At 40.0% G+C, this 27,853-nt stretch overlaps 1 protein-coding gene across 12 annotated transcripts in view; it reads left to right on the top strand.

Moving 5' to 3' along the window:
* Nucleotides 1-1,595: 1,595 nt before the first annotated feature.
* Nucleotides 1,596-27,853, top strand: part of vav2 (vav 2 guanine nucleotide exchange factor) — a 238,718-nt gene continuing 212,460 nt past the window's right edge. For 6 of the 12 annotated variants that reach the window (XM_023262942.3, XM_023262939.3, XM_023262944.3 and 3 more), the window contains exon 1: nt 1,598-2,944. In XM_023262942.3, coding sequence (XP_023118710.2) covers nt 2,741-2,944 — 204 coding nt within the window. In that variant the 5' untranslated portion in view covers nt 1,598-2,740. Of the gene's footprint in view, nt 2,945-27,853 lie in introns of all 12 variants that reach the window. The other 6 variants (XM_023262937.3, XM_035944794.2, XM_035944797.2 and 3 more) reach the window with 3 other exon arrangements.

Raw genomic sequence — 27,853 nt, forward strand, 5'->3', positions numbered from 1 at the left:
TGCAATCTTTTACTAATATGAAAAGTCCCTATCTAATTCCATTATCACTACATATGGATCATTTCTTGACCAGTGCGTGTGTTTAGTCATTAAACGATCAGGATTTGTGATTATCAGTGATAAGATATTCAGCAAATACCTCGAATATTAAACAACAAAGTAAATTTATGTCAAAAGGTATAACATAGAAACAATCAGCCATGTGTGAAGTAAGATTTCTGACCCATATTGTACACTGGAGGTGGTTTGTACAGTTGTGCATCAAAGGGTTAATATGACCATGTGGATACTGACAGTAATCCAGACCTGGAAAGTTGCTAAGTGCATTTGCTCAAGTGAAGGTACTTAGGTGAAGTGCTATTACTCATTTCAGAGTTTACATTTCGACTACTTTATTATTTTAGTCCACCACATTTCAGAAGGGAATGTTGTACACTTTGCTGTGTACATACATTAGTTGAACTGGCTGCACCTCGACCGGCTACATCTGGAAAAAGCTGCTTATGAACTGAAGCATTAACAGTCTAGTAATGTCATTTTAAGGGGGCAGGGATGTTTACTTTTAGTGCTTTATGTATGTTTTTATGATAAACATGCACTTTTATACAAATGTATTTTTTTGGAGTAGATTCTGTATTTTTAATGTTGCAGTTGTACTTTTAGTTGATCTAAGTAAAGCAGCTGAGAATTTCTTCCACTGCTGCACTATTCTACTTCAGGGGAAACGCTGCAGGCAAAAATCCCTGTTTTCTCATGCAGTGGTTAATTAGGAGGGTAGAGCTATTTTGTTTCCACAGCATGTCTTTGTTTCAACCAGTGGAAAGAAAATATTAACACTTAGGTGTTTATTTTATGATATTTTGCTAACTGGCCACTGATGCAAATTAAAACATTCATATAATGAGATAAAAACTTCATTTGCATATACAGACCTAACATTTCAAACGTTGTTATACAAAAAAAAACAACAACAAAATAACAACAACAAAAAACCCAAAACAAAAAAACAACTGTCAGAATCAGCTGGGGGAAGCTTTATGGTGATATCTATTAGTTAAAATATAGGTTTCCAGTAAAAAACAAAACAATACAAAAACAAAAGTAGGGAATCATATAATACATACTATGCCTGAATCAGAAATCTCTTTTTATAGTAGAACTTAGAGCAAATTTTGGCGTTTTATTCCTTTTACGAATCTATTTTTAAAGCTTTTTATAGAAAGATTGGTTCATATATGTTACCCACAACCTGATTTAGTGAATATTTCATTCTACAAATATGCCTTTCCTCACCTGTAGTGTCTCCTTTTCATTGTGAGATTTACTACTTTCTCCCAAACTACACCTGTTATCCGTCCAATTCTGCACAGACTCCACGTTGTTTGGAGAGAGATGTTGCTTTTAAGTCATCCTGACATCCTCTCCTGCACAGTGCAACAAGTCCAAACCACACGGAACCGCATGGAAACATCTGTTACTCTGATCTGACAGCAAAAAGAAAGAAAGTGACAGTGTTTTCATTGTCCCTTTAATCCCCTTATGTCAGTGGCCCGTGCAGTTTGCGCATCACTCGTGAGAGGGCGCATCCGCAATCCCTCAGCTCCAAAGAAACCTCCCCTGGAAGTCAGGATTGTTGGGAGTACGGAGCCACTTTCGTAAAGTGCGGATCCAAGTTCTAAGTTTGCATGAGATAATCAGCACGTGGGAACCCGGCGAAGCTCCGGGTTCGGACTAAAAAGCCCGGGACGCGTTTTTGGCGGATTTTCTGCAGCTCTGGTCGAGAGCTGGGAGTCGGTTAAACATCTCCGTCCGAAAGGAGGGAACACACACAGAGAGAGAGAGTGAGTGGAAACGAGAGAGGTGGAGGACGTGAACGGAAGGGAGGCAGAAAGCAGGAGAAAGAGCCGAGCTGCCCGCACGCTGTTTTTGGAGTCGTGCGTAAAAGCGCGAAGCAAAGTGAGATAAACTGTATAAACACTGATTCTCTTTTCTCATTTTCTACCCTTGGACACGTCCCTGCTGGCGGAGTGTTGGCGTGGGAAGAGCCAGGCGTTGTGGAAACCGTCTTTGCGTGTCCTCGGTTCTTTTTTTGCACTTGGAAATCACTGGAACTTGTAGTTTTTTGGACATTAAACCGAACGAGGAAACGTTAGATGCAAATGCGGGTAAGGTGACTCCGCGCTTTTGTTCAACATCTAAACAGACACTTGGAGCGCTTTGCTGCTCTTTCCCCACATTGCACAGTAGGCTGAGCTGTTTGGTTCACTGAAATGTGAGACACTGGTGAAGTCGGTACATGACAAACCGCTGCATCCAGCTGTTTTTGTTTGCCAATATCGCAACCATCCATTCACGCCTTTTTCATTTTTGGGACTGGATGCGCTGAGAAAACTTTTTAAGAATGAAGAGGAGAAAATTAATGTTTTCTGCTTCCATCGCCGCCGTGTGCTGAAGTGGATCCGTGTTGTTATTTTAGTGCTTTCCCAGCCTTCATGTTAAGCGGACAGGAGAGCTGACATGCGCCTGGATTGTGGATACAGCACGGTGACATATGCTTAACAGAAAGTTGTGAAATCGCCTTATTACCGACGCTGAGAGGTGAATGATTAAGACAACCGGCGAGGAAACGACCGCTGTGCCTGTTCGTGCGCCGTGAAACGCCGCTTTCTCAGCTCGAGCACTTCGAGGACTCGGGTTCGGTTTTGTTTTTTGCGAGGAGAAGAGAGTCTCCTGAGCCGATATGGAGGAGTGGAGACAATGCGGACGGTGGTTGATAGACTGCAAGGTCCTGCCCCCCAACCACCGGGTCGTATGGCCTTCGGCGGCCGTGTTCGACTTGGCACAGGCCCTGCGAGACGGGGTGCTTCTGTGCCAGATGTTGCACAACCTCTCCCCCGGATCGGTGGACCTGAAGGAGATCAATTTCAGACCCCAGATGTCACAGGTGAGTCTTGGTGGAACTTGCGGTGTGGGTTTTGGTTTCCAGCTACAGGCGCATGTCTTTGCGCACTGGCTATGTGCCTTGCCCTGCTTGGATGTTTCCAGGGGAGCCGCTGGCTTTGGAGATGTTTTGTTGTTTGCCTTGTTTGTTTGGAAAACTGCATGTTGTTGTGCACTCAGTTGATGTAGGAATTTTACCAGGAAACAAGTCTTGGCAGTGTGCAGAGCTGCCATCAGCGATAATACAGCAATTTAACACATTATACACACAGTAATTTATGCTTCAACACATGCAGGCTTTATTTAGATTTGCACAGGTGAACAAAAACCTCTACAGCCAGGCGGTGGTTCTTTATCTACAAGGCCTCAAGGTGCTTTTTTGGCACCAATAGTGCTCAAATATGAAGTTATTTCCAATTATTTCAAGAATTGTAGTATTTTATTGCCATCCATCTATCAGGAAAATTAAATAAACTTGCAGTTGTCTTGCAGAGACACCATCTTCACATCTGTCCTGAAGGGTGTTAATTGAGTATCATCCAGTCATCTCGAAGTGGAAATGAGCAAAGATAACAGCCAGCTTAAGGAAGAAGGAGCAAAACATTCACACATAATCGGTTAAATAATTTGCTCCGGTTTTTCTTTCCCTTTGTTGAACTTTTATTGTAGCTCCAGCTGGGTGTGGCTCTTCTTTAGGGGAAACACTGTTACAAATGATGTAAATCACATCAGTTAAGTGTAGCTGATATTCTCCAAAAAACACTCATCTGGTGGTGGAGGTTTAAGGCCAAACACTGAATGCAGAGGTCAGTTCTGAGACATTTTGCTTCAAGGACATTACGTCATATTAATGAAAAGAAAACGTCCAAAACACACATTTAGGTGTTGATTTTACTCTGTTCTATCAGTTCACATGTACAGATTTCAGTACCAGTACATATGTTTAGTTTTTTCTCATACTCAGAGCCAGAAATCTTCAGTGATGTAGCAATTTAATGCACCAGACTTTGTAATTTTATTCCCATCTATGTTCTTCAGGTTTTTACAGAGAGGCTTGTTTATATATTACTGATAGATTGATTCATAGAAATCAATCTATGAAAGTACAACCTGACATTTGGCCGATAGTATTAACAGATGTTGGTCTTTCACGGGTGTATCGTATCGGTGTACATGTTGTCTGATATTTGCTGAAATGAAGACCTTCTTTTACAAAGCATAATGCAGAAAAAGACACTTGGAGTAATGCAGAATTGATGTCATCACATGGTTTAACAGAGCAGCTTCGACTCCATTGTCTTCAATACTGTCGGCGCTGTCTGCAGCACATGTAGCAGAGCATCTGTCACATCTGAGCAGACTTTGGTGCACTTTGTCTTTATGGTAAAGGCTAGCAACATTCTGAAATACATGACTGGACAGTTCAGAAACAATAAGACCATTATTTACCCTTTTCAGTATAAATCTATCTATCTATCTATCTGAAAAACAATATAAGCATCTATATTGATATTAGGATTTGTTATTTCCTGAAAATGGTATTGGACCTATAGTTTCTCCCCTGACAGTTTAACAAGCTTAGAGTTATTTAACCCACATAACATAGCAGCAGAGGAGGGAACAAACAAACTAAAGTTTACTGTAAGTCCTTTGTGGAGAGACTCAAAGAGGAGAAACCATTGTGGTGTATAATTAGACTCAAGTGAAACACTAAAGTCTGCATGGTGGTACGATCAGAGGTTTGGATTGTAGATGTCACACGCCTCTGCCTCTGTAAAGCTCCCTCTGCACTGCAGCTCATTCATGTTTCCAAAGCCAATATATGAGGAAGTGTCTGGTGCCACAAGAAGTTTACATGACCACAGCAGAGGAGTAAAAGTGTGGCAAACATTTCTATTGACTTTTATTCACCCCGAAGCCTGAACTAGAATACCGCTGAGCCTCCACTACTGAGAAGTCTGGGAATCGGGGACCGTGAACGGAGAGCATTTTTCGGTTATTCTTATTGTTTTGCCCGCTGAGGCCGGAGTGGCTATCACACGAGAGCGATTGCCCACTGACAGCACATTTGTCTGATATTCTTGGCACACCTTCCGTGACCCGTTTCTGTCATAATAATGTGTGAATGTGCGTGTGTGGGTGTTGCATCTGTTTGTCTGCCTTCCAGTCTGTCTGGGTTTGGCTGACTCTTTCAAGTAAACATGCCTTGATGTTTTGGCGAAAAAGTAAACCAATTTTCCTGGATGAATTATTTTGGAAAGTTATTTGCAAAGAAATATTGTCCGGTTCCTGTTACTCAGTGATTCTCAGTAATGAATTGCTACTTTCTCTGTTTTACATAATCGCCAATTGGGTGTCAGAACAGTTTTTTGGACAACACAGGCATGTCAGAGGACCTCTTTTGGAGATTTTTCCCTATTTCCTTACACTTCAGTGCCTAATAGAAAGGGAAAAAAAGCAGAATAATCAACTGAAATAAATTAAATTGCAGCGCTAGTCTCCACTCTGTCTCGGTTTTTGCCTAGTAACCAACAGTAGCCTCGACTTATCAGCTCCAGAAGCCAGTGAGTTCCATGATTACAAGGGAGAGAGTGGCAGAGAGAGGTCTGGATGGCATGCTTTGATCCACCCACTAATCCTGCGCTCCCAGTCCCACTGAGTGGATCTGCAGCGAGGGTGGAAGGGGGTGTCCTCAGTGACAAATTGGGTTAAACAAAATCCTGGCAGCAGAACAGAAGTATGTGATTTATGATAAGGAAAAAGGTTAGAGCGCATGTGCTTTAACACTCCGAACACACAGCCGGTGGCTTAGCCAAATGAAGAAGTGGTGAAGCGGAGCGATTACATTATTTGCTCGGGACGGAATTTCTCTTCCCTCTCAACAGATCCACTTTTGCGGTGATTGATAGTCTCCAAAATTGAGTTGTGTCTCTCCCTGGTAGATGTTCAGTTGTGGTATCCTCAAATATTAGAGCCGGTGTTGACGCTGGTTGTGATTAGGGGTGGGAGATCTGACCAGAAGATGATGTTATGATGTTATGGGGCAGAATTTACGAGTTGAATTCACCCCTTTGAACTTGTGATACAAAGTTGCAAAGCTGCTTCAACTCAGAGCTAAAGGCCAAACTCACAAATGTTTGTTTTCACTCATTTCCCAAACGTTTTCTCTAGAAAGGGTGCTTCTTTCTGAGTGTTGGTCCACTCATCATCTTCATTCTACAAACTGATTTGCAGCTTCAAGATGCATCTAAAGGTGTCTCAACCACTTGTGTCTAGTTAATGTGAAGTTGGAACATTTGGACAACAATATTATTTTTGCATGCTCCTTTTGTTTAAAGTTCAGTTACCCCTAACCATCTAGAACTATTGCATCTCTGGCATTCTTACCTGTAAGCTTGTGAGGCTACTGTTGGTGGTTGATGTCATCCAGCTGCTTTGATGATTTGTCTCTTGTCCTTGGACAAACTCTAACTTCACCATATTGGACTGCAGTTGCCATCCATGTTCTGCTCTCCACCCAGAACTGGTTCATATGCCGCTACACAAAAGACACCATGAAGTCCATCCATGAGAAGATAGTAAAGTACCATCTAGAGAGACTCTCACAGCTGAATGACATTTACAACAACCACAGTAGAGACCTGACAGCTTATTGTGTAAACAGGAGACAGAATGGTGGACGAAGAAAAGCAGCGAACAGACCGACATCCTGAAGGAAACACAAATCTCGACTTCCAGTCAGAACTAAAGTCAGAGCAAAAACAGGATGCAGATATTTGTGAGTTGGGATTTTAGCCTTGAGTTGGAAAGAAACGTTTTGTATCCACACACAATCAATTGTGTGATCATGAGTTCAGCTAAATTTTGATTTGGATCATGGCTCATGATTCTGCCCCAAAGGACTGTGATATGATCCTTTGGTCTGATTTGCCATCTCTAATGTTGTATCATAATGGAAGCTTTTGGAGAAAGGGTGACATTCAAACAAAAGGGATGTGCTTCTCCTTTTTCTAGTGAGCCATTAATGCTGCTCCGTTGCTGCTTTTAACAGACCGCATTGACAATAATGCTTTTTTAAAGTTTGGCATTGATCCCAGTTTGTGCTCCAGGTCATTATCTTTGTGTTTGTGTCCATTCTGCAGAGCTCAAAGGGAAGTCATGGTAGCAACACTGAGGTCACACTGTACTGTTAAAGAATGGCATGTGGACAGATAATGAATCTGCAGCTGAAGTGCAGCATGTTACTACCAGCCACCTCGTTTTAAAGAGTTTTTCTTCTATGAATGTTAGGATTTCAGATTCTAATGGGTTCAGGATGATAATTCTGGCAAGTTTCTTGAGGGTGTGCTTGATTTGGTGTAAATGTACTTGGCCACCATGTGAGCTCAAGAAGGTCTTGGAGTCAAATCTAACCTGGCCTGGAGTTGTTGTCCTCATGGGTTCCACTGCTGAAATGACTAGAGCAATTGATTAGTCCATAAATACAAAATTATCTGACCTTAGAAGTCGTGATTTACTGTAAATGCTGCTTAACCTTTTTTTTTATCTCACCGTAATTTGAATGTCTTTGTGTTATGGATGTTTACCGGAGAAAAACAAACAATTCAAAGGCATAATCTCTCGGATTCTGGAAACTTTTGATGTTTTGTGGTGAGTTTTTACTGTTTTTTAGACTTTAAAATAATCTGTTGCCCTGGTGCATGGCCCCAAGAGTTTAGTTTTCCTCCTGCAAGTCATGTAGTGTAGGTGAACTGGCCCGTAAGGTGTACAAGGGTGTGAATGTGACATTCCTGGTGACTTGTCTGGATTGTAGCAAGTGTCTCACTGGGATAGATCCATTCCCACATGACTGTGAATGGAATATACAGCAGTGAATATAGCACAGGATCAGAGTTAGACATTAAAGCAAATAGGTAAACATCTAATATTTGCTTTCAGTACAGGCCTGTGAAAACCATCCCTTTGATCAAGAAAGCTTAACATTTACTCAAGGCTCCAGACTAACTTTTTCACTGGTTGCACCGGTACGACGAACTTTCTCATCTGGTCGCACCTCCCACCTAGTCACAGGCAAAACATATCGCTTGCTGAACATTTTCTTATCACTAGACACTACCATTTACCAAAGCTCCAGCCTGGAGCCTGTTACTTCTACAAAGCTGAAAGAGGACTGCGATTGGTTTGTGGGTATGAATGAGTTTATAACAGTAGCATGAAAATGAGAACACACACTGCAAAATCAGCATTCAGGACAGAATGTGAGTGAATAAATAATGGTGGGAAATGTGCATTCAGGTAGCTGAACAGGGAAACGTCTGTGCATGGATCTTTCCACTTTGAAGGGAGGAAGTTCAGTGTGATATTCATGAAGCAGTAGGAACTATAAGGGCGCGACGTACTAATAGAATGGAAACTAATATTAACAGCTGGTATATTGGTGTTAGCATGCAAAATTGGAAAAACACCCTATTTCCTCATTATTCTGTCCAGGTTGTTAAAACTAAAAGTCTGTCCACAGTAGATCTCAGCATACAGACATGAACAGGTACCAAAAACCTCATCCACTTATTTCATGGCATAGAGCACAGAGTTACGAACCAAACTAGAGCAGGAGAAAGAGGAGATTGAACCATTGTGCACGGAGGAGGTGAAGTATCTTGCAGAAAAGCCGTGTAACTGACCTTCATTTAAGTAGTCAAATAAATCCATTGTAAATTTTTTTTTACCGTTTATTCATCGTTACCTCAAGGTTGCACACGGATGGTTAATGAGCACTGGTGTTTGCAGACACTTTGGAGCTCAAAGTGTACGTATCCAGAATCCGACGCCTCAGGCTGCGTCTGAAAGACAAGACTGTGCTGTGCTCTCGGAAGCCTTTTGTGTGTTCGGCAGTGTTTTTTCTTTTCTTTTTTCACTCCTCATTCTCTCGGTTTTTCTCCCCCTGTTAGTGAGGTAGTTGTGAATGCCTTTGGGATGACTCAGGCAGATATGTAAGTGTGTGTTGCTGCGCTGTTGTTTCTGTGTGTGTGCGCACATGCTTCTTATGTCCGTTACTGTGTGTGTGTGTGTGTGTGTGTTACAGTAGCCTACCTGTGCTCAGACTGAATCACTGCTGGCTGAGCCTGTAGAGCTCTCCTGAAGTTTCTCAGGACTCCACAGGGCTCCAGATCCCACACAGAGCCTGCTGCTGCCTCCACTCACAGTAATTGAGGTTCTTCCTCTTTGTCCGGCTCCCACCAGAAATATTGGCTGTTGACGGAGCAAGCAACAGGAGCTGCTTTGAATTTGATTGTGGAAAATGTTCCTTTATAATAAATGATTTAGGTATGTCTTTGAGGACTGTTTCTAAATCGATTAGTCTATTGACCGAGTAGTCAGATATCTAAACCATCCTCAAGAAGTTCATTTTATATTTGGGTTTTGAGCTTTATGAGTTTTTGTAATGGTTTCAAGGACAGAACATTCTTTAAAGCTCTCCTTATGAATGAATCAACGACACTTATGGTGATTTTACCTTTTTTCAGAATAGCTTCAGGTGCTCATGCATTCTGCTAGATTGTGGTATGCACACGAGACTTTACACAAAGTACATCCACCTGTCTGTTTTGTGATTAATCAAAGTACTCCCATACTTTAGAAGCCTTGTGTCCTTGGAAACTTTTACACTGAACTGAGCTGGACTCGGCCGAAGTCGCCATTTTCTACAACTGTAGTGCAGCTGACAAGTGAATGAAGCATCTGTAAGCACCAAGGTCTTATTGTCACAGTTGAACTTGTTGTATGGCTCTTATCCAGGTTGTTTTCTCCTGACTAGATCCTTGCTTGCATTGTATCTACGGTACTCTCAGATGTACGTCGCTTTGGATAAAAGTGTTTGCTAAATAAAATTGTAGAATTGTCAAAAAAAATCCAATTTTTGCTTTTCTAAATATGTGTTCCTTTGCATCTGGAGATGATGATTGATAGATCGAGGCATCTCTGTGGCACCACAGTGTTTCATATGTAATGGTCTGTTGGTATGTTTGATCTTCATCAAAAACTTGCAGGTCGTGCAATTTGGATATTGCATTGGCCATATTGTAATTTTGATAGTATTTTGATTAATTGGCCAGCCCTAGTTGATACCATCATTGCAGAACTCCTGTTGTGTCAAACGAGGATCTATTCACTAGCAATCCTTTTTGGCAGATTTTCTAAAAAGAAAAAATGTACACACACAAAGCAAAGATAGCTTTTATTTAAGCTGCATTTCTCACCATCCAAATATCATCATATAGACACTATCCTTTTAACTCTTGTTTAGTTTCCACCAGAGGCTGTATGAAAAAAAATTATATTGACTTAAACCTGTATTCTTTCTAACAGCCAGTGAGACTTCGCTGGTTTCAAAAAGACGTCCAATTACATAGAAGTCTATGAGAAAATGACCTTATTTCTCACTTGATTTATTATCTCATTAAGCATTTCCCTAATAAGTTTATGGTCTCAATTGCTAGTTTCAAGAGTTTTTGAATGCAGCATGATGTTTATTTTGTAAATTATGGTACAATTTAGAGTAAAATAGACAATAAAATAGAATATGTTTTTATTCATGGTGGGGCTACTATATTATTGAAAAGTGGGTAGTGTCCTCAACCAGCAGGGCATTTCTTCTGTACATGCAGTGTATGTGTCAAATCAGAGCTAAGTAGGCTTTTATTTTGACATTTTCCACCTCTCACTCACTGTCATGTAACTTAATGTTAATATCAAAAGCAATCAGTAACAGTAGGGTTGAATAAAATGCAAAAACCCCTAAAAAGTCATTGTGGTTATTTTGACATGTAATATGAATCACGATTTTAGTTGGAATAGTGATTTCTAAATTTTTTCCTCCAGCAAAACAAATATAAACATAATGATGTAATATTTGCTGTGATCTGTACCAAACAAAAGTGTTTCCTTATGTCGTGAGGATATGATTTGTAGGCATCTCTGTAGCACCATAATGCTTTAATTAAAATAGTTTGTTGTGACACATTTTGCTTTTATTTGAAAAAAAAAATGCTTTTGGACTTTGCACTCTGGCATATTGGAATTTTGATATTGTTTTAATTATTTCTTAATCCATAATTACCAGGGCTTAAATGTTTCTTCTTCATTGTTGTCGTGTTTTAAAAATAGAATACTAATTTACTTGTCATCCGGTTTCTGTGCTCAGTCAGCTGTAGAAGGACAGTATCCAGTGGCTCTTTCACCTGTCATAAATTCTGCACAAAGCAGGGCTAAATCCTGTGCAGCTGCAGTAAAACCCCTGATCAAATCACTTCTGTCCTGATCACATGAGCACAGTGTTCGCTTGTTGTTCTCCTCAGGTCGCGCTATCGACACTAAAAACCCCATCGTAAGGTTCGAAATGAGATCAAAGGGAGTGCATGAACTGGAAAATGACATGTTAAACACCAACCTGTTCTGTAATCTCTCTTTGTGGCCACAGTGAGGAGTTCTGCTGGTGGCTGCTGTAGACTACCACCCACCCCTGCCTCCCTCCGGGGTAATTTAATCTCAGCGTTAGGTCTGCCGTCGACCTCGTGACCCCAGCGCTCGCCGGATGCAGGTAATACTGCTAATGGAGCTCATTAGGGATCCGTCCTGGTTGGAACAGCTGGGCCGGTGCCACTGGAAGCTAATGGGATTGACAGGAAGGGAACAATTCCAGGCCAGAAGATTCTAACCTTTATTCTGAGGTAATCAACTCCTAAGGTCACAGAAATCTCTAACTGGAACTTTTGATATTTGTGCAGTTTGAGTGTTGACATTTCCAGAAGTGGCCTATAAACAGTGTGTCATTTCAGGAGGCAGTGAAAGCAGCGTTTAGTCGCAACGTGTCAGTGTCGGCGGAGAGGAAAGTGACTTCTGAGCAGTTCAGGACCAGTAAAGCTGCAGCATAAATTTCACATTGAAGATAAGATGTAAGGTGCACTACAGCAGTCAGTTGGATTTACAGGGATGATGTCATTTTATTTCAACTGAATCCAGTTTTACATCCTCTTATTGAATTTAAATCCCTTTATAGGTAATTTTCTGTTGAAAAAACCTGTGCTTTTTTGTGCAGCAAAATATTAATCTTTTAAGAATTGAGCGTCTTCTAATTATTTAAATTGTGATTCATGGGCCGATTACCAGCCACTCTGATACTACCAGAGACTATGGTAATTAGCCATTTAACCTTAACATGGACATTCTAGTGTGCTGAAGGCCTGCAGGACTTAACCTCACATTTTCTCGCTGCCCTGTGACATTCATCAACTCTGTCCTGACTCGTTTGAGATGAAAAATTCTGCGTGGGTGTTGTGCTGCAGCTGCACAAGCTACAATGGAAACAGCACAATGAAAAATTAGATTAATTCTTCTTTTTTTCAGTCAACCAATATGCATTTATTCTCTTTTTTGCATGCATTTGTTGTTGTTGCACTGCTGCAGGTCACAGAATCAGTTGGACTGTGTTGTAACACCAGACGCTGAGCAGTCGCCCTTCTCAGGCTTTCAGAAATATCACACCCGCAATTTGTTTCATTGACTTCAAAACATCTAAGCCGGTCCTCCATGTTTGTTTACAGCAGTGTTGTAGTGTTATCATGCATTTTTTATACGTTACAAGTCTTGCTTTGTCCTCCCCTTGATAACGTTTGTCGTGTCAGAGAGAGAATGTGAGTGAAATATGTGATGAGGGAGTACTTGGCTACAGAGTTTAAGAAATTCAGGTGTTTTTACATGCTTCAAAGCAGATCAAAAGTGGGATTTAGTAACTGTACTGCATCTTAACTTCTTGTTTTTGTTGTAACTTTCTCCATTGTCACTGATAAATGAGACTTTTCATAAATTTAAAGGATAAAATTAAGATGAATATTGAAATAAAATCCCCATTTATCTTATCATCTGGTTAAATATCCAGTTTAATTCAAAATCTACCTTTTTTTGCAGATACAGTTGCCGTTATAGTCAAATTTGATTCTTTTTTCATTGCCCCATCAGTACAGTAGATTACCAATAAAAAAAAGTGATGTTTAAAATGATACTATAACTATCGAAATGACACTCGAAGCCATGAAAATACATCTTAAAACATTAAAATATTCCTTTAATCCCGAGCGATCTGGCAGCAAGTGTAGCGATCCGATGATATTTCTTCACATTAGGGATTGTGTCTCACTTCACCGTGATCTAAGGTTGCATAGCCGAGCACAGAGCAGCGTTTCCTGAGCCCGGTGGGAATTACAGTGTCCCATTCAAGGTCACTTTGTTGGGGTGAATGCATTGCAGCAGGAGATAGTTTCTACTCTGTCAAGCTGAAGAACAGCTTTGGTATCCATTGGCTTAAAAACAACTCCATATTCCCGTTGGAAACAGAAGTAAGAGGCTAAAAAAAACAAAACAAAAACAAGATGTTTCTGGGCAGCTGCTTCTTTTCTGGTTCGTAGAGTTTCTTCTGAGTCAGATAAGATTCATCCCCTGAAAGCTGTGTCAGCTGCACAAACACAACATTTGAATATTGTTAACATCTCTGAAGGAAGAGCTCTGACCTGAGCAACATCTGTGTGACAGGATGATACGAGAATGAAGTCTGAAATTAAACCTCAGATTTTGTTTTTCTTTGTAAGACAAATGAACCACTTTGTGAGATTTCTGAGGTCAGGTTCAAAATAGTTACTGCACTTTAGACCAAAGTTCAGTTTATTATTTAGCTGTTTTCCTCCTTCAAGGTTATTCCATTTTGTTCTTTACTACACTGCAAATAGACAAATACAAGCGACTTGAGCCAAAATTTATTCTTATAAGTAAATTGATTTTACACTGATTTTTTTTGCACTTACACTGCCTTTCCTCAAGCGTTTTTTTGCTTGTTAGACCACCACAGCAAACTGTGATATTGTTTTAATAACTTTAATCTATTTTTGAAGTTTAATACGTAAGTGAAAAAAATTAATTGTGTTGTTTTCATTGCAGAATCCAATTATTCATTTTTTTCCCCGTAGCGTTTCATTTCAATTGATGCATGCTGTGCTGTTATTGATTTGAAACTGAGCAAGAAGCCAAAAGGAGCAGCGAGATATAAGATAGAAATATTCCTTTCACATGATGACTTTGTGTCTAAATGCAGTAGAAAGGTTCGGGCTCTTCTTTGCGTTAATTGGTCGGATAACATCTTGCAGTGTGCCACAGGCTCTCGTAAAAATAAATAAGTATGCGGCTGTAAAAGCGTGCGGCTCGCGGTGTTGCGCTACAGAAAGAATGTGCCGCCGCGTAGCACAGACTTAAATAGGAAAACGGTTAAGTACTCGAATAATGCAGCAGCTGAATGAATCCCATAGTGGTTGAGGTCGATGTTCATTAAGTGCAAATGAATGGTCGCATGTTCAGTTCTGCAGGTCTGCAGTCGGACAAAGAAGCAGGAAGCGGATTTGGAATTAAAACAAGCTCCTTCATTTCCAACTGTCTGCAAGTATGACGAAACAGAGAGCATAGCTGTTACAATATCTGATGCTGAAGCTGACTGTAGGTACAATGCAAACACTGAAAGTTCTCCTTAGAGAATAACTGATGTTAAAAAAATGTCAGTGTACGTTTAAGCATGTCATCTTCATCCATAAACACTCTTTACATTCATGAAATGCTATATAATATAGTCCTTATCGTTTAACCTTTAGAGTGTTTTAGGCTCCGGTCACCTCCATTACTATTAATGGTATGGTATTAAAGTATTTCCTTGTCTCGAAAAGTCTTGGAGTTTTTGTCATGTGTCTGTTTAGTGCAGGTGGGTCACTTATGGCTTCATATATGCAATGAGGAGCACAGGAGTTTTCGTTTTTACAGAATCTGTTTCATGCAAAAGCTGTATTTTTGGCACATTTTTAAAAGAAACCTGTAGAATACATTGATTGAGGTGAAAATATCACCATTTTAAGCTTAAATTTGGATCATTTTTGCAGACAAGTAAATCAAGGATCATTGAAGAGTTGAAAATCCAACTAATTTTTGTCGGTTTTACAGTTTCTGGTTCTGATGAATGTTGTCATTTGGGCATCTTTTAAAAGAGAGCTTGTCTTTATTACACTTGCAGGCAGCTTTTGGGAATCAGAGGGTTAACTAGTGACTGCACGCCTATCGAATCGAGTTTTAAACCTCTTACTATTTTCCCACTGAAACTGTAAGTGTCCAAATGGTCTGCATCCCAATGCAAACTGTGAGCGCTCAGCCTTTTTGAATGCGGTCCACGTGAGCTGTGATGTGACAGCTCAAATGTAAATGCTGCTGCAGAACAATCAGGGGTTGAGTATTTGGATTCCGAAGCCCTAAAATCACCAGAGTGCACGGTTATGCAGGGATGCGACTGTGTTCATCTCGCAGCTCGATTTGATTCACGAGGGGCTAATAAACAGGAAAATGAAGTGTCGTGGGTGGATGGGAGTTGGGAGAAATTTTAGATGAACTCTATATTATCATGTGGCGGTTGTTTAATATGCCAAGGAAGTCACTAATACAGAGAGCTGTTTCTGCAAGTTGGAATCTGTTACTTGAATCAGTCAAGTTGCTGTATTCAGCGTAGAAAATGTTATCAGATGTAAGAACAGTTTTCACTTCATGATGCAAATTGTTCAACTAACATTGCAATCCACTGCATCATTATACATCATCTCCTTCATCTGGTATTCCACAACTACTCTCGCATGACTCAGCCAAACTGTACCGAAAACCCAGAGTCGTGCATTTTATCATCAGAACCGCTGCTACACCTAAAGCCTGCCGAACGTCTTCTTTTCTTGCGTTCTTTGGGAAATGCTTTTAGCCAGAAATGCGAGCACAGTGTTTATGTGGGGAACTCCGAGTTGACCTGATCCGTCAGACCGAGAGGGAGAGTGTAAGTGATGTCATGTAGGGACAGATCACAGTGAGTCTAGTGAAGAAGCATTTCAGTGTCAAGAGTTTAGAAGTATTTTTTTTTAAATGCGCTAAACACTGAAATTCTTGTATCTGTGAAAACATCCTGTTCATTCTCTTGGTTTCCTCTCATAATTATCTTACCTAACTAACCTCCAGGGACGCGTTTCGCTTTGAGGAAACGGATCGTCAGTGACAATGCGCCGGCACTTTTGCCGTTCCACTAGAGGCGGACAAAGAGATCACGGAGCCTTATGTGCACCGTCTGATTTGTAAAGAGGCTCCATCTGCATGGTTGTTGTTGGGGGGTGATTAACATGGGCATGCGGTGGAATGGCGCCTGAATATCTTTCCGGAGCCAGCCATGCTCTGCTGGGCGCCATCAGTCCACAGAGGAATGAGAAAGAGGAGGCCACAGTCCTGCCTCTGTAGTGTCGAGCCAGATGGCTGAATCTTCTCCCCCGCAGTTCCTCTCAAACCAGACCACAGAATATCTTGCTTTTCTTCCTCTTTTTGTCAAATTGATTTTGACTCTTTAGTTGTTAATCAGACTGTTTTTCTTTCCAGGCCTCGTCTGTCATCTGTCTTCATCGAACACTGTCAGTAATGACACTTAGCCCGTTATAGTTTTGCGTTGTTGTCAGTGCAAGAGCTGTTGCCGGGAGCCTAATTCGACTTGTGTGTTGGTGGTGGGCTGATTGTGAGTGTTTCCTGCAGTTACAAACAGATTAGGATCTGAATTGGGGGAAGAGGCACGGCAGTCCTCCCCCAACCTCCCCCCAGCATGGACACCTCTAACCCCAGCAGCAGCAGCACATACACACATGCACTATTAATGTGTTTTTAGTCTACTTTTAGGGGAGAGATTAACAGCATCTCTTTGCCAAAGGAAACAGATATATGCACACGTGACGCTTCGCCTGAGTGTTTATATGTCGCAGTAGCCATGGATTTTCCACAGAATCGCCACAAGAAGCGCCGATATCCCATTACTGACTTGTATTGATCCTATCACATAATTGGCTCTGGAATAGGAAGGGCACAAAGGTAGGGTTACAGTGTTACACTCAGTCCCGTAAAAGGCCAGTATTGATCCTCCCCCATGGCCCAGTCCTTGTTAATCATGCAAACAAAGCGGAACAGTGTGTTGGCTATCGAGGGCGGAAGGGATCATTTCCTCGTGCTCCACCTTTAGCTCGGCATGTGCCGCTTTATGACTTGCAATTTAAAGTACATCCAGTTGGAAGTCTCAGTTTTTTTTTTTTTAATGCAGTAGTTTCAAGAAAATCTTCACAATATTTCAGGTGGAAAATAATACTACTGAAGTGAATTGATTTGCTTGTTTATTTTTTTATGCTTGTACCATATTATTTATGCAACATTTTTCATGTTATTTCATGTATTTCTGACTTGGTTTCATCATCAAAGTATAAATCCTGGCAAAATAGCCCCTTTTCAAGCATACAACCCCTATCTAAATGTGTTGACTTCATGTCTGAATGCGCATCAGGGTCACTTCGCCGTAAAAGTTGCAATGGTTCACAACATTTCTGTATCACTTTCATTAGGGCACAAGTCTGAATTGCATACTATTAACAAATAGGCATGTAAAACAACCTATTTTGAGTTGTTTGAGGTGATTTGGAGAGTAATTTGGTGCCAGTGTTGGTCCAAAAAGATCATGGAGAACACAGAAGACACAGTTTGAGTTTAAAAATCACAACTTTTTACATCATTGCAGTGAAGACAAGCTTCAACAGGTCAGATTAATGAGATTTATCCATGACATGGCCAAGCGTTAACAGGAGATGAGGTTTAGTTTGTTGCTTCCAGCAGTTTGTAGGAGTCTTTTCTCTGACTTGATTAAATACCTGCTGCATCAGACAGCAGCAGAATTGATATGAGCATCTCTAATAAACGGTAGCACATTACACCAGTGTGGCAACGATGTAACTTCATTAGTCGCCTGTAATTATAAATTATCCGTGACATGTAGACAAGATTGAGCCGGATCTACTAGCAGATATGTACTTTTCTTCAAATCAGACAGGTGAGCTGCTACACAGAGTTCATCAGCTGCAGTTAAATCATTTGTTATTCTAGTGATCATTGTTAGGTTAAATCCTGAGCTCCATCACAGCTGTTGGGATATTTTTAGTTTGGTGTTTATAAAGTATTACATTGATTATCATCACACATGCACAGAGTTTTCAATGTTTAGGAAATCATCAATATACTAGGCTAATAGTAATTGGAACAATTTGATAAGCTCATTGTTAGTTTAGAATCTGTCTTTTATTTATTGGTGCAATATTATGGATTGTACATCATCTGACTCACTGTTTATACCAATATTGTGCATTCATCATGTATGTCTGATTGACGACATGAGAAACATCAATGAAAATGTGACCTGTGCGAATGATGAAATGCTGTCACTTCAGCAGACTGATAAAACCAGCAACGTTGCGTGTCCTGTGTCTAAAAAGGAGCCGAATGATACAAAAAACCCATCAGAGTATTCATAAGGTTTTATGATGATTAAAGTAGTGAATAAAAGTCACAACATCAGCTTTCTGTCCAGCTAATCAACTTCTTCTTTTTGCCGCTAATAAACTGTACAGTCTGAGCTCGGGTCTGTGAATTCAATTTCGTTACTGGAATTAATCCAGTTTCCCACATATGAAATTAATCAGATGAGCGATTACAGGCTTAAAGAAACAAATCTCATAATGTGATGCAGGAAGAAAACGCCTTGCCAACAGCTCCGGTATCAAGGACAGACAGAGCATAGGCCCGTCAGGAGGGACCAAACCCAGGTTGTGCAGCTGAAGGTCGGCCTCTTTAACCGCTGCATGATGGTGCAGAAGAAAACAAAACCACCTTGTCAGTCTTTAGCAGACATTCATTTGTATTCTGGAGGTTTTCGAACCAGTTTCTTCCTATTAATGTATCTGAAATAAGCTGCCATATTGCATGCAAATGAAACTGTAATTGTCGCTGTTAACAAAGGCCACGGAGACCTGCTTTAAGCTTTTATCTGCTTTGGAAGTCATCATGCTGAATTCAAAGCAATTTGAGGAATCCTTTGTGTTGGACAGGAAAGATGAGACAGAAAGGCTTCAGGGAGGAGAAGCAGAAAATAAAATCAGTTGAACTGTCTTGCAACATCGAAACAAATGCGTCAGAAGTGCTTATTTGCAGCTGTATTTATATTTAGTCTGCTGTCATACATTGCTGTGTCTGTCTTCTTTCCTTTCCTTCACATTGCACTCTTTTTCAGTGCTTTTGCACAATGCAAACTTTTGAAAAATAGCCCTACTTCGAAATTTGGGTTTGTATTGCAGTTGCGTTGTTGGTTTATGCATGAGAGGTTGATCTATTGTCGATAGCAGAGTTTTTATTTAATGTCCGTCTCATTTCCTCCCTGAAAGCCTCAGTTGTTTCAGCAGCTATCATCACTCTCGTCAGTTTAGACGTATGATTCAGCCGCTGAGAGAAAAGAAAGCATCTTTTTTCTGTTTTGTTTTCTTCTTCTCTCAGACAAAATTGACTATCGCTGTGGTTTTCTGTAATGCAGGCATGTCGTCCCGTCCGCCTTTGATTGATGACATTTCTAAAAACCAATTTCTCATAAGTGCCAGCTGGAAGAGAGGCAGGTGAGCATCCTCAATCCCATCTAAAGAGGAGAAGGGGGGGAAAAGACGTTAAATCTGCCACCAGGTTGGTGTTAGCGTAATGAAAGCATCAGAGTGTGTGAGAAGAGGAGAGCTGAAGAATTTAGAACTAATGGGTAAAAACAAAGAGGAAAGAGAGGAAACCCCCAGGAGGTGGAGTCAGAGAGGATCTGATTGAGAGGAGGCTTTTAGTGGCTCTTCTCTTGTGAAATTGAGCATGTCTCTCACACTGACGTACAACGGAGCTCGTCTGGTTCTGCAAAACTGACCTTCCATTAGCAAGCAGACATTTGGTTTAACTACACAAGACGGTGATGATGAGCAAGATTTACAGATAGCATAGTGACAGCTGGCTTAGGAAACTACTCAGCTAAATCTGTATCTATGGCAATTTATTATAGCAAGACTGCATACATATTGCACATATCTGTGATTCAGTTCTTTCTAATCAAAAGGTAAATTTCCAATACCTACGATCGCATTCATCTGAGGACAAATGACATCACTTTCATGACTTTTATCCAATCATGTATATTGCAAAAGAATTATGATGCGCTTTAATACCAGGTTCAGATATCTACAGTGTAATTCTGATTAGTCATAATTCAGAAAATCTTTCTCTAATTCCCCTCAATTGAAGATATCTAAGCTGTTCTTTATAAATATTCTAAATTAGGTTTTCACGAATCATACTATATCTCAAACTGGAGTTCTACCTTGTCAAAATGTGAATACAGAAACCTCGAATGAGACTTTTGAGTAGGTGAAACAATGTTTTAGACAGCCAGTGTCTTTTCAAATATACTGCAACTATTATCAGAATCAGAAATACATTATTGGAAGAATTGATCATGTTACAGTTGCTCCCATACAAAATCTTAGAATGTGCGAGGTAGAAATAATACAACATAAACATGCGTAGAAAAAAATGTCTTTAAAATATAACCATAAATAGAAAAAGTATGAGCATAAAATGTAAAATGTACATTGCACGGGGAAAACAAAAATACAAGCATATAGTGTAATAATAATAATAATAATAATAATAATAATAATAATAATAATAATAATAATAATAAGAGATGTAGTTGTGTTCCTACATTTGTTAACCTGTTTTGCCGCCATGTCAGTGCTGCACCAGGCTTAAGTTCTAGTGAATTTGGACCACAATCTTGACTGAACAAAGCTCTTGTTCACCATAAATTCTATGCTGATGATCTTTTCTATTTCATTGTGTTTTTTTAATGATTTTTTCCACCACTGTAACTACCATTACACCTGCTAACACTGTTTAAATCATTTTGTTTGCCAACAGTGGAAGGTTTTGCATCACAAATGTCATGCACAACATTTCGAATTAGTCATAATGACGTTTGATATATTGGAAACTATGATTAGTCAAAACTGAATTTCCTGTATCTTTACCTGTTGTTTTGCCTAGTCGGCTTGATGTTTTAGAGGTCTTGAACAAAAATTGGGGCCCAGTCACGATGGAGTTCTGGCTGGACAAAATGACAGTGTTGATTTGTTGCTATCTCCTTGGTCCCATTTGTAGACCCAAAGCTCCGTATTTTTCTGTTAATACAAGGTCAATAAGTAATACATCTCATAACACTGACTTCCTTGTAACTTTTGGAAATCACCTAAATGATCAGGTTTTTCGTTACTTATTGATACACAGATTTCTGCACCTATTTCTTTCTTACCTTTGGAAAAGATCCACAAATGACACCCTAACGGACTCTAATCAGGTGGTTAGTTCTGGTTTGTGAAATGGAGCTCGGTTATTTTTGGAAATTGGAGCAGACAACTGCGAGTGAAACAACATGGGAAATTAAAAGTTGAGTTTACAAGCAATAAAACTCACACATAATCAGCTGAATACACTAGGCTTGTGTGCTAACTTTATGGTTACAATTACTGGCAAACATTCCCTTGGATTTTGCTCTGTCACTGACGGCCCAGATTCATTTAGGAAGTCTTGTCCACTTGTACGTCTGACACAGATAATCACATAAAGGAGTAGTTTGCTGTTTTTGGTATTATGTTTTTTCTTTTTACTGGATGTTTTATTAAAATGATGCATGTGACCTTCAGTGATAGCTTAGCTGGCATCCTGTTAGCAAAAAAGTCACTTCTCTTCCTCATTGGCTCGACATAGTTCCTGATGCATCCTAGTCAGTGTCTTTGTCCATTTGGGATCATGACATAGAGGTGACACAAAAAAATGTCCCTTGAAAATGTTTTACAAATGCAGACTCATCATCGGTTAAAATAATGGGTAATAATTGACGTTCAATTTAATTCAGTGTGAACAGTGTGTTCATTTTGAAGCCTGTACTTTGCTCTGTTTAGTGGCGTTAAAGCCCCCTCTGGTCATTGATTAAACCCCTTAAAACTGATCATCAAAGTTTCCTATTTAAAGGTTTTTTTTTCCCTTGAAAATCATTCCTTTCTGCCTTGCAATGTCTTAGATGTACTGTAACTCTAGACTGTTGTTTCTTTTGGCATGCACTGACCTGTGAAGTCTCTGCCTCTTAATATTTTTGATTATTTCATTTAGAAAAAATGTAAAACACTTTAACTGTGAAGCATTTTTCAGTGTTACAATATTGGAAAAATATGGTAGATCTACATGTTATAGATAATTGACTACTACTGCCTGTCTTCTATCTTCTCCATCTGTGTAAACACTGCCTGGGGTTAAGTCCAGTTTGACTAAAAAATTCACAAAGTTTTGCATGTAACTGCTGCTCATAGATGAGTCACAAAGGGCTCTTCAGTTGGGCTGAGCACTGCTGAATTTCTTTTTTTTAACGAAATGTGGCTATTGAATGATGAAAATGTCCAAGAACCTTTGGAAAACTTACAATTTATTACTGTTTTTAAAGTTTCCAGCTCCAATATGTGGTTAAATTTTGGTGATTCTTTTAAAAATAGAGCATGTCTTTCAAAGACGACGGCAGGCTAGAGGTGAAAATGCTCAAATATCTGTCTTTCTGTCCGTCCGTCCATCCGTCCGTGTATATATGTGTGTGTGTGTGTGTGTATATATGTGTGTGTATATATATATATGTGTGTGTGTATATATATGTATGTGTGTGTGTGTATATATATGATAGCTGGATATGTGTAATATTTCCCTGAGGATAGTAATGCCAAAATGAAAAAAACGTAAGTTTCATGCAAACAGCAGTGTACATACATGTGTAATGCTGTCTGCAGTGACACAGTTGATTCATCCTTCTTTGTCTGTTCATCCAAATTTTCCCTTTCCTCTTGTGAGGATGCTCTCTGCTTCCCACTTCCTGCTTAGCCTGAGCACTCGGTGAGTTAGACAGCGAGCGAGGGAAGGAGTTGTGTAATTCACCTCCCTCCCTTCCTCCCCTCCACTTAGCCAGACAACAAGAAACATCTGGACGGAGAACAGACAGTTCAGAATGCACCCATCCCCACCTTCCAACAATGCTTGGACTGACTTTGCAGTCTGGACACCCTGCCGTTATCCCACCAAACCCTGCGCAAGTGTTGCATTCTTATCATAACTTTGCTGATTTCTGAGAAGAATGTGTGGGTGTTTTCTGTTGTCCTGTTGTGCGAAATGTGTAATGTTCCCTCTCTGAGTGGGGTAAAAGGTGTTATTTTCCTCTCTACGTTTTCATCACGACTCCCTGTCAGTCTTTTTTTAACTATTGTGCATCTTCAGGTCGTCAGCTTGTGATGTGTGTTTTCTCGCTAATTTTCACATCTCGAGCTGTGTTTTACTTCAGTCTTCTTTCATTTATTACAAACAATAACTTCCAAAATGTTTATTCTGCGTAGCATTTGCTTTGGGTCACAGTAAAAGTCCTGCATTCACCAGCTTCTGCTGTTCAAAGACTCTCTTAGCTGCCCAAACTTGTGTCACGCAGGCATTTTCTGCATCATTGATCCCACATGAGTATGCAGTGCAGGTGCTGCAGCCAGAATTAGAGCTTTGGGGTGAAGCAGGCGAACTTCTGCTTTTACAAGGCTTTCATATTTGCCTTTTCACTCAACTGTGTCTGTTTCAGTTTCCTCTCTTTCCTGCTCGTGTTTGCATTGTGTTCCTGACAGAGATCGGTCCATCCGCCATGTCGAAACACAGCGGTTGGATATGGAGGATACGTTTCCCCAAAGTCATGCAAATCGTGTAACGTGATGAGATGTGGGAGATGTGGCAGTAAATCAGTGGTTATTGTGGTAGTTCAGGCCAGGAGCAACAGCTATACCTACACATATTTTACTGTATTTCTTTTTCAAATTTCATTGCTTTGCATTTTAATGTAAGTTGACTGATGCACTTGGTGTCTGAATCATCCCTTCTTCTGAGTTGAATAGTTCTCAAAGTATTCATTGCAGCTAGGTGTGCACAGGTCATGTGAAACTGCATGGCTTGATCTTTCTAATGATGCCAGTTACTTGTCTGTGTGATGAATTGTTGGCAAGAAAATTAATTCAGAATTACCCTGAAATGTAGGCAAACATTTGGCTTGTTTCTGAGTCATAGAGTATCCCACCATCAGGGTTCTCTAATGTCAGATTCCCTATTCAACTATGAAAAGAAATCTCTACTGATGGCGTTTTATGGTGAAATACATGTGAAAACATAGCAATTTCATCATACAATGCCTATATTTTCCTTCATTTAAAGGCTAGTATATATAAAAAACTAAATAAGAAAACATCTGCAAGTATGCCAAGTGATGAGCACTCTGGATAACTTTGACTTTTCAGAAAAAAACTATCTGAAAAAAACTAAAACTGACTGTTTTGTTGAATATACTCTATGCATTGTGATGCCTTCAGATGTGCGAGTTCATGAAGCTAGAATTTCTGTTGCAGCATCGGTGCAGGGTTATAAGGAGAGTCTACAGGCGTCAATTAGATTACGAAACAATGTCAGGTATGACGTAATGAATAGTTCTCTGAAGCTAAGTATTATATCACCTTAGTGTAGACATAATAAACCTTCAGGTGTTTTGCATTTTGTAGTTATAGATGTTGGCCATTTGACGGAAGTTTTCTTTAAACATTGGTGTGAGGAAACACTTGAAGTGGAGGGTCTCCGGCGTCCTACTGTATGACATTTTGCATATCAGACACTTAATTTTCTGCATTTTGCTAAATTATTGTGTGCCAGTTTATGTCTTGTCTTCATGTGTCTACATTGTTGCGTCTAAGAGTAATGTCATAGTGTTGTGTTCAAATCCTTTGCTCAGTGTAGGCAGGTGTTAAGTTGAAATCAAGCAAAACCGTATGGAAATTGACTTGTGTGGTGAAGCTTGTTTTAAAGTAAAGCCTGTTAATTACTAAGCACACAGAACACAAGTGCAAGTTAGAACATTAATTAATCAAAACTGAAATTGCATTTACAATCAGATTTAGTCATCAACTTGTTCTGCTCTTGCTTTGGCAGAAGCTGCACACTAGAATTTTGGCTCGTAGCATAGCTGACTGGAATTCACTCAGTATTTCCACCAAGCGTCCAAGTCTGACCATCATCTCTGGACAATATAATGGCTCTTTATATTCATATTTTTCACACAATGAAACTGGGTCTTGGCCTCCCTCGTCTGCTCCACCATGTATTCATTAACTCCACAACAAAGCTTTTCTCACATGATACATTTCCCTTTTCATGTGGGAAACCTTCTGCTCTTCCTACCTTCTTTTTTTCCCAGGTTGTAGCCTTCGGTGTGGAGTTTATCCCGACGTGTGACTGTTTCTACTTTCCTAGCTGACATTTAGCTGAGGGGCTAAATGTATGTTGAGCTTGACCTGCTCTTCTTTGTCCCCCCCTGGCTCTGCTCTTTCATTTCTCTCAGCCTTTCCCTTGTTTTTCCAATATGACTTGACCTTGACAGTGGAAGGATAGTGAGGGGAGGCATTTTTTTTCATGACTGCAACCCTCAGATAGGCTTCTGAGATGATGAAGTACACTGCTTGGTGACATTCATCTTTCTCCACGTGCACCTCCTCTTCTCTATACACCTCTACCCACACCTCCTCGCTCTGGGTCAACGTTGTTCCAGTTTAAATGAAAGAAAATAGAAACCTTGAGCCGATATGCAATAAAAGTGTGCAAATTCGTGCTTTCAAAGATGCCCCAAGTACTTCAAGCTGCACAATATGCAATGTTTCTGAATAAGACAGGCTTATTGTATGAGTCGATGTGCCCCCTTAGAGGTGTGTTCCTAGTAAATCCAAACAGCATCCGGGCTTTAGAACAAGCGCGCAGACATATTGCATCTCTTTGGTATTTAATTGTCTTTAAATGTCAGCACAAGTGATGATACTGTTGGGAGATCATTACAGGGCTCGCTGGCTTAAATGAGCTTACTTCTAACCAGACAGCTGAATGGCACTGGTGATTGGCTGTTTGACTGGCAGAACTGATGTATTTTCTCCCTCCAGAATTCCATTTGTGTAATCATGGAGGCAACCTTTTTTTTTTTTAGAAATCCGCAGCATTGTCGAGCGCTGGTTTGATGGATAACTGCAAATCTGCTGCGGGCTTTGGGCTGTCACTCATAGTTTTGCTGTGTGTAGTAGTCAGCGAGTTGATTATTGCACTGTAACATGTTGTGTGGTGAGAATCGACACGCATAAACGTCCTCTTAATAATAAGGTTGATTAGTTTATTATTATTTAATTATGGCGTTGGAACAGCAGAGCATATCAGTGCTCTGGTGTGTCTTAAAAGCTAATTTGCATAATAGTTTGTTAATTTACATGTCTGAGCCACTTGGCCATGTAAATAATGATATTATCAACTGGAAATCCTGTTGTGTGTATGTGTGTGGTTGCATTTCCCTGAAACGGTGCTGTGTGGTGTTCTGAAGCCACGTTTCTACATTTTTTTTTTGTTTTTTTTCCCCAGCTCGCTGCTCACAGGTTGAGTATTGGCAAGAAAAATGAGACTAGTGATGTTGGAAGTTCTAGTAAAAGCTTTCATTTGTAAGAGCCTTTGTTTTTAGCCATACTAACAACTGGGTTGATGGATGGAACCGTCATCGGTGCAGCAATCTGGTCCAGACTAAATATCTGTGCAATCTATTGGAAGAACTTCCATTAAAATTGATGTGATGTTTCCCAGAGGATGAACCACATGGACATCTTTAATAATTAAGTGAGTTAAGACATTTGTATTGTATTTAAGATTGTAAGGTTTAAATTAGGGCCCGACCGAATGATCAGCCGGTCAATTATAGCCCTTTCCCAAATAATCGCCATCGGCCGGAGTTTTGCCAATTAAACGCCGATATATTCTTCATTTCTCATAAAACATGAGTGCTGTTAAGTGTCGGAGTCGTGCAAAATGATGTTCTTACGCCATTTGTCCAATACATGGAGCTCTGACTCATTCAATCCTCAGTCCTCACCGCTGTCTTCTCAGTAACGTACAGGAGAAAGGTACAGTCAGGTAACATTACAGGAGTGGGCTGAGCCGACAGGTAAGGTCATTACGACGTTGTGAAATTAACAGTGACTAAACATGTCTCCAGTTTCAGTTTAACTCTCTTTGCCATGTGTCATGACTCTTGATGCGTGCTTCGTTGCGTCAGTCATGCTTTTCATTGACGTTGCATTGCTAAAGTTGTACTAACTTAGCTTAAGTTACTCCCTGTCTGTTTATGTCAGCAATAACTTCGCTGTATATGCCAACCTAGCGTTTAAATGCTAGGTTGGCATTTAAATTGCGTTTAAATTAATTGGCCGAAACATTGGTTGTCGGCATTTTTTCTGCCAAATATTGGAATCGGCTTCGGCCTCAAAAAAATCCATATCGGTTGGGCCCTAGTTTAAATCTCAATACTTAAACTAGACCGGTGATTTTGTGTCATAAATTATATTGTAGAGTCTTAATCACAATGTTTAAATAGGTATCTAAATTTGTATTTGTATTTTATTTCATATTGTGGGGTATTACTCTTAATATTCGAGTTAGTCATGTAAAAGTCAACAATATACTATACTGTATAGTCTTCACCTTAATAGTTAAACTTCTTGGTTAAATTTTTGCGCAGCTCTCATGTATCAGATGTCCTATATACAATCATAGTGATTTGTGACTTGGTAATATTTAGCTGTAGCAGTATCGACAGCTCAAAAACTTGAAATATTCTGCAAAATATGAATATTTACTTGATGGATTGGAACACAATTTGGCACAAATGTGCATGTCTCCAGGGCGAAGCATTTTGGTGAATTTGGTGGCCCCAGCATTTTTCATTTAGCTCCACCATCAGGTCAAAAAATACAGTTGCAGAATTATGAATTCCCAGCCTCAGATTAGC

The sequence above is a fragment of the Amphiprion ocellaris genome, chromosome 17 (assembly GCF_022539595.1).
Source record: "Amphiprion ocellaris isolate individual 3 ecotype Okinawa chromosome 17, ASM2253959v1, whole genome shotgun sequence".
NCBI classification, from domain to species: Eukaryota; Metazoa; Chordata; class Actinopteri; family Pomacentridae; genus Amphiprion; species Amphiprion ocellaris.